We start from the raw sequence: 8250 nt of genomic DNA, 5'->3' as shown, positions 1-8250 counted from the left end.
TTAGTTAATTTTGTGAAATAAAAAAATTATAATAAGGAGATATTTGTAATATTTCAAACTATAAAGGATAATTTGTATTTTAAGTAAATTTTAAGAAATATATTCGTAATTTACTTTTTTATATTTTCTTGGGACTAAGACTTATTTTGAAATGTAGGTTAAAACTTAATTTTAAAAAAAAATATATATAAAAAATAAATAAATAATATAATTTAAAAAAATTAAAAAATTAATTTTTAGCCAAGTTGTGAAAACAAGCTTAAGCCTAAGCCTAAGCCTAAGAATGAGGACCCCCTCCTTGCTTACCCTTCTTGACTTTCTACTTGCTGGGTAATTGGGTCTACTTTTAGGCCTAATTTTGATGATCCGAACCGTTCACATTTTAAGATTTGTTAAGTATATTATACTTGTAAAAAATCAAGTTGATCGGATATACTTTTTGATATCTAATCAATTTAATTTTTTACAAATATGATATAATCAATAAATTTTAAAATATAAATAATTCAAATTATAAAAATTAAGCTTAAAAGTAGATCCAATAACCCGACAAGTAAAAACTCAAGGAGAAAAGTTAAGAAGGGATCTTGACTCTAAGCCAAAGCTCCCACCGACAGCACCGACGGCCAGATTGCGTAATCAACCGACCAAAAATCTGATTACATACATCAGGTACCATTTTAAGGTCAAAAGGCCACTCCACTACACTTGTTGCCATCCAGGTTGACTCTTAACTCTAAGGTTTGGTTTTGAAAGAACGTTTTTAGTCTTATTTTTAAATTTTTTTTTAATTATTTTAACTTGATTAAAAAAAATATATATTTAGAATAAATTTTTAATTTTTTTTATAATTTTTAAAATAAAATAATTATAATTTAAATATAATATTTTATTTTATTAATTTTTTAAATTATTTTATAACTAAATTAATTCCAAGTTGCCAAACGGACGCAAATAATCGTACGAGATTAAACAAACAAATCGGCTATCGAACCTAGGAATTATTTAACAGCGCCACCAAACCAATCAATCCATCAACGGGGTTAAAAACTTAACCAGACTTACATACTACTAACCACACTTCCCAGATCTCGCGACTGAGTGGGCTCGCTCTCTCTCAATAGTCTTCGAACAACTCGCCATACCACTCAGGAGATATCTCTCTCTCTGTCTCTCTGTCTCTCTCTGAGTTCGAATCGAAGGTTGAGGTCTGCAATGTCAATGTCAATGTGGTCAATCACAGTCACAGGTGCTTTGCTATGTATTGCGTGGTTTGGTTGGTTAATGAGAGTTGAAGCTTCTGTGCATGAGTACTCCGGAGAGAAATTCGTGAGCAAGGGCAACGCCTTCGTCGTCCATGGCGGCAGTGAAGGAATCTATTATTCTCTTCCCACTCTCAACGACTCTTCCATCGCTGCCAACGGCGACGCTTATATTCGGTCAATTTCATCTCTCTCTCTCTCTCTCTCTCTCTCTCTCTCTCTTGTTTGTAAATCGATCGTTTATTTGCACTATTGTAGTGTTTACTGGTGAAATTGTAAGTGGTTGAGACTGTTTTCCGGTTAATTTAGTGTAATTTCTGGAGATCTGAGTCAACGTTACAGTAGCATTTGATTCTCAATTTCATGCCAATTAATCGAAAAAAATTTGGTAGTCATTTTCTTCGCCTAATTTATTTAATTTGACTTGTTCTCCCAAGTAAATGTTGATTTTTTTTTTTTGGGTGGGGAAAGGGGTTTAGGGAAAGGGGATGATGATGTTGGACCATTCATTGTGTTCATAGATTACCAGTATGTTGGTTTATAGGGCAAATTACGCTGGTAGTCCTGTATTTTGGTCATTGTGTCGCTCAACTTTGACTCTGAATTTAGGACTTTGTCTCAATTTAGTCTGATTGATTACAACTATTAACATTTTTTAATAAAAAATACGCATATAAGTGGCAAATGTCATATAAACTTGCGCAATTTAGTGAGTTAACCTCAACTAATTTAGGGATCATTTTCCATCAAAAATACTAATGGCGTTATCAATTAGACCAAATTGATACAAAATGTAAAATTAGGAGTCAAAATTGAGCCAACTGAAAATGTAGGGGTCAAAATGACACAAAGGGCAAAATGTATGGACTACTAGTGTAGTTTGCCCTAGTTTATATTATAACTTAATCAGATTTGCTAAATTTCTGTCTTTAAATTTTTCATTGAAAGAAATTAATTTTATTGAAATTGTAACTTTACTTGGGACATTGAACTTGGAAGTCACTGTCAGTGAGAAAATTGTTATATGTCAATCTATGCAGCTTCTTTAGTTAATTTCTAATATTTATATTTTGGGGTTATTGTTGTCAGAGTGTAAGATTTGAAATTGGAAAAGGATTTACTGAATATCTTGAATTGATGATTGTGAATATGAGCTAAAACATTGAACAAGAAAGAGGGGGCAACAAAAATATGAACAACTAAAGGAAACATATTCTTTTAGCATGCCACATATGTTACTGTGTTGATCCGTTGGACCAAAGTTCTCATGATTCTTGACTAATTAAAAAAACTGATAACGTCTTGAGGAAGGGGTGAGCCTTGGTGGTCGAGGTGCTACTAACTACCATCCCTTTACTGCCCCGCATATTCTCCCCCATTGTTTCCAGCTTTGTTTCCAGGAAGATCATCAAACTGCTTTAGCAACATCACCAATAGACTTGAATCTTATTATTTTCCTTTCTTAAATTATCGATTCTATAATCAGAATAGTTTGCAATGTAACAAAAGTGGTAAGCAATCAATAGAACTACCCATCATTACATCTGTTTCTCTTTTCAGTACAAATTACACTAAATAAAACTCTGTTCCTTCACTTAAATTGTTATATGGAAGGAAAATTGCTGAGTGCTGGTGAACATGCATGTAGTTTTCTTGCTTAATCATATCCAAAGTAAAATTTTCATTGTCCAAGTTCTTTTGGTTCTTTCTGAAACTCAATGCCTAACATTCATCAATTTTCGAAATCAGTTTTGAAAAGGTTATATTCAGGAGGCCCGGAGAGTTATCAAATTTCAGCTCAGGGGTAGTTCATGCAATTATTTTTGAGGTAGATGATAGAGAGACAATTGGAGGCTCAGCCTATGGGGGCCAAAGAGCTGTATGCTGCACTGCAGATCTTGCAAAGTTGGGTGTATGCTCACAAGGAGAAATTATTCATCGGCCCTCTACCAAAAATCCTGGCTGGCCCCAAGTGTTTGGTGCCTCGTTTAATGTTGATGAGCCAACTTCAACTTTGCCATCAAGGTCGATACAAATTACAAAAACTGGGATGTATAACCTTTATTTCATTCACTGTGATCCAAATCTCAAGGAATTGGTCGTAGAGGGGAAATCTATATGGAAAAATCCTACTGGTTACCTACCTGGCAGAATGGCACCGCTTATGAACTTTTATGGCTTCATGTCTCTTGCATTTGTGATACTCGGAATTTTCTGGTTCTATCAGTATGCGAGATTTTGGAAAGAGGTTCTTCCATTGCAGAACTGTATAACACTAGTGATAACGTTGGGCATGTTTGAGATGGCCTTGTGGTATTTTGATTATGTTGAATTTAATGAAACCGGAGTTAGACCAACTGGGACCACTGTATGGGCAGTCACCTTTGGCTCCGTGAAACGCACAGTTTCACGTTTGATCATTCTGATGGTTGCTATGGGCTACGGTGTTGTAAGACCTACCCTAGGTGGTCTTACATCAAAGGTTTTAATGCTTGGAGCAACCTTCTTACTCGCATCTGAAGTGCTTGAACTGGTAGAGAATGTTGGTGCTATCAGTGATCTTTCAGGGAAAGCAAGACTGTTTTTGGTTCTTCCTGTGGCACTCTTGGATGCTTTCTTCATTCTTTGGATATTTACCTCCCTCTCTGCAACTTTGAGTAAGCTTCAGGTATATTTAGTTATATTATTATTGTTTTATGGAAAAACCTTTTGATCGTGTTCATTATGTGGTCCTTTGACTATACCATGCTATGCTAGCAAAGACTCAAATATTAATTAGTTTGTTTGGAACTGCAAGTTCATACTTCTATAGTTGGGCTTATTGTGGTGCATATCTAGCTAATAATAGGAGTCAAATATTTTTGTTTATTAGGCTGTATATCAGATGGTATTTGAATCAGGTTAAACATACTCTATAGGAAGAAGAAAAAAAGGCAAAAACGAAAATGTGAAGATAAGTTCTACTTCATAAAAAAGTGCTTGTGGCCATTTTAATTCCTGTAAATGTAAAATAAACTGAATTGAAACAAAGTATAGCTAAAAGACTCCAACATTTGGAATGAAAACTCTTAAAAAGCCAAAAAACAAAAATCTTCTAAAAGGTTATCTAAAACCATGTCAGAGATTGGCACTGGTAGTAGAATACTCCTATAATTATGAACTCCATAAATCCTTATAAACATGTCTACAACTGTGTACAGTGCTAGTGATAATTCCTTATTTATTTCTTATGTTATTTGTGTTGATGATAGATGAGTTTGAACCTTGGCATGCAGTCTGTAGTAAGCTGATTTCTGATTTGATCTCAAATGAAATAAAACAATGATTTGCTCTAGTCATTTCTGGATTAGGCAGTAATCGGGGCAACGATAATGAATCAACTGTTTTATAGTGCCAATGTCAATGTAATGGACATTAGCTCTTGAAAATTGAAAACAGTGAGGAATCTTAATAAAGTTTACTTGCAGGTCAAGGCATGATGTGTGTTCTTTGTATTTTGTGCTTTGTATCCCATTCAACACTGCTAGGGCCCAATGACTAAATTTTGTGCATATTTTTCTGTTTGTGCCTTGGAATTTATATGAGTAAGCTTGGGCTTCATTTGGCCTCACTGTCTGCAGAGAGAGGGGAAAATACTTTCCTTTTATGTTATGCTGCATTCTGAAATGACACCTACATTGCTATTTTTATTGATATGCGATATTGGTATTGCTGCCTGAATTCTGATAAAATCCACCAAAGTAACATTTGTTTATCGATGTGATGTGGCAGGCTCGACGCATGTTGGCAAAACTAGATATTTACAGGAAGTTCACTAATGCTTTGGCAGTAGCAGTTATTGTGTCCGTAGGTTGGATATGCTATGAGGTAATTTTTCTTGTCTGGGAAATAAGGCTTAATTAAACTTCAAATGTGTTAAGAAATGTCAAGTGTTTAACATGAACCACTATAGTACAATGGAAAGCACAAAGGGTCTGTTAAAAACCATCCTCTACAATGAGAAGGTCCCAATAACATAGTGTCTGGCTGAGACCAAACAAAATTATTAGCATTTGAACCATGTAGAGTGCAAGAATGAGGGCCAAGATGAAAATCCCTGTGGAGAAAAAAAATGGTTTAAAGGCCTGCTATTATCTGCTTCTTTGTTAAAATTCGTTGCAATTGGCAGTCAATTTCTTTCATTGAAGTTTTTAAGATATGGTCAACCATTTGTTAAGTCATTTGCGGTTTCAGCTTAGATCAGATCAAGTAATTGGGAAATGATGTATTATCTTGCACAAACACGTACTTTTCACATCACTAGTTTTTCACCTCCTATTCAAGAAAGAAGAAATTTTAGAGATTGTTCCTCTTCCCACTTTGGCAATGTAATCACTATAGTATAACATTGTTTGTGCAGCTTTACTTCAAGTCATCGGATGTGTATAATGAGCAATGGCAGAATGCTTGGATCATCCCTGCCTTCTGGCAAGTCCTATCTTTCTCTCTGCTCTGCGTCATCTGTGCTCTCTGGGCACCATCTCAGAATTCAATGCGGTACAAACCCTTGCTTCTAGCTATATGATGCATATATGTTTGTGTGCACTACTTTTTTTTATGATGGCCTTACCGTATATTCCTTTTCGCTTCAAAAGGGAACTAATGAAGAAAAGAGAGTTTACGAAACAGATAATTGGCACTCTATAATGACCATTATCATTCACACAATGTCCATGTGCATCTGGCAATTAGAATTCACTATTCTTTTACCATCATCGTTCATTTACAGCCTGTTTGGATGGGATGATTTGGTGAGAAATAATGAGAAATGAGAAGAGAAAACTCTTTTCTTGTGTTGGTTTATAAGTTATGTGAGAGCTTGCGTTGGTTTATAAGTTGTGTGTGTGTGTGTGTCTGTGAGAGAGAGAGAGAGAGTGAGCTTATTTTATAGGGGTTTAATTTCTCACTAAAAATTGTGTGATTTGGTGATAAGCGAACTGATTGATTGTGTATTTCTATAATACCCAGATTGCCCATTAAAATACGAAGGAAGGAAAAGAAATCCCACCCATATCCATGTATCACATATTTTGTTGTCTTACTCATCTACACATAATAGCGAGAAAATACAATAATTTCTTTTCTTTTCTAACCTAAATGTGTGACCACAATCATTTCATTTATTTTCTCACCTGCAATCCAAACAGAGTGTTATATCATTTTTGTGTAGACAATCGGACTGTAATTTATGCTATTGTTATTCTAATCACTAATTCTTGAGGTCGTAATTTGTGAGTATTATGATTGTTGTCACATTAGGTTATAATAACTCATACTGACTTGAGTGTCCAGGAAAAATCTCCCCAACTGTCAATCAATTTTATGGTGGAACATAGAAATTAGCTGCAAACTCCTCGCAGAGGGCTTCTTCTATGTTATAAAAATTAATTGTCAATTATTTTCTTGTCTCCATTGAATATTTTCACATGTGGCAGCTATACTTACTCAGGAGAAGCAAGTGAAGAGTTTGACAGGGATGATAATACTTTGACACTCATAAAACCATCTCCTATGCCTTCAAAGGATATTCGAAGTCCACTTGAAGTCGGATCAGTACACGGCGGAAACAACGGGTTATCAAACGGTGATTTGGAAGAAGACAAGACAGAATAATTTGAAACCCAACTTGGCCAGGTTAGACTTGTTCGATTGTGAGAAGCTATTTAACTCCGAATGATCATCGTGATGGATATGAAGTTGCTACATGTAGAATTTATGTGAGAGGAGAGGGAAAAAGCCATTGGAGGGAATATGATGAAGCTTTTTTCATTTGTTCTTGTTCTTTTACTTTTTTCCTTCCTCTAAATTCTTTTTATCTTGTTTAATTGGATTGTAGTGTACTGTGTGGTTCCAAATGTATCATCTGTTGCATATAGTTTAGGCTCATCTTTGGATATAGTTGGAAGACAAGTGGTATTTTTAATATTATAAGCCATATTAGTGTGCTTTCTATTCTGTTTAATTTTTTTGGGCAAATTACACTTCAGCCCTTCAACTATAGGACATTGTCACTTTACCCTCTCGAATAAAAGCGGTGACATATTGCTTCTCTAATTTTCTGATTTGTTTCACTCTTCATCTTCTCTTAACATTTGGTCGCGGAAATAGGAGAGAAAAGTAGCATGTGAGTTGTACATGTTAATTTTATGACCAAAATATTTGCTCAAAAAATAATTTATATGCATATATGTGAGGGATCAAATGTATATATTTACCTCTCTGGTCATAAATATAGAACATGCATATATTAACTCATTTTTTCTTCATAAAAGATATATACATTTCTCACATATATATGAATAAATTAGTTGTTAGTTTGATCATAAAATTGACATTTACTGCTCACATGCTGCTTTCCTTTAAGCACACTCTGTTCCTATTCAAAGATGTAAAGTTTTCCTCCTTTCTTTTTCTATTGCCCTTTTATTCCAAGGCAAGGAGTGATATAGCGCTATCGAAAATCATCCCCTTCACTACCCTACGCTATAGCTTTTTGCACTCTTTCACCATGTTTAAGGATCTATCTCTTTCTCTGACCTATAGGACAAAAGGAACTTGACTAGTGGTGCGTAACAATGAACAACTTGCAACTACTTCACTCGAGTCCTAGTACTGATTTATGCACTTTGCTCCTTGTTAGCTGATATGGACCTTGCTAATTAGCTGATGATTAAGCTAAAACTAAAACTAAGGGAGCTGGGCGAGTCTAGCTTAGAACTAGGTAGGGCCTATCCGACCGATCAAATGTAGGAATTTATTTTTCCTCATTCAAAGCCAATTTTCAGCTTTGAGACGCGTATCCAATGGCCAATGCTGGGTTCTTGGCGGTTGTAATTCAATAAAAAATTCTACTGTTATTTTTTTAATAATATAAGATTAAAATTAAGACAATTAAAAGATTTAGAGGACAAAATGTAATAATTTTTAATTGAGGGAGGTAAAGTGACAT

At 34.7% G+C, this 8250-nt stretch overlaps 1 protein-coding gene across 1 annotated transcript; it reads left to right on the top strand.

Moving 5' to 3' along the window:
* Positions 1 to 692: 692 nt before the first annotated feature.
* LOC114256801 (Lung seven transmembrane receptor family protein) lies at positions 693 to 7263 on the top strand. Its single transcript, XM_028196475.2, has 5 exons — positions 693 to 1439; positions 3012 to 3930; positions 5034 to 5129; positions 5662 to 5798; positions 6737 to 7263. The coding sequence occupies exons 1-5, from the start codon at positions 1216 to 1218 to the stop codon at positions 6912 to 6914; spliced, it is 1554 nt and encodes a 517-aa protein (XP_028052276.1). The 5' UTR covers positions 693 to 1215; the 3' UTR covers positions 6915 to 7263.
* Positions 7264 to 8250: the final 987 nt, after the last annotated feature.

This window comes from Camellia sinensis, chromosome 15, assembly GCF_055761805.1.
Source record: "Camellia sinensis isolate YWXY chromosome 15, ASM5576180v1, whole genome shotgun sequence".
NCBI classification, from domain to species: domain Eukaryota; kingdom Viridiplantae; phylum Streptophyta; class Magnoliopsida; order Ericales; family Theaceae; genus Camellia; species Camellia sinensis.
The sequence above is the reverse complement of the archived record's forward strand: the minus strand, read 5'-3'. Positions and strand labels throughout refer to the sequence as shown.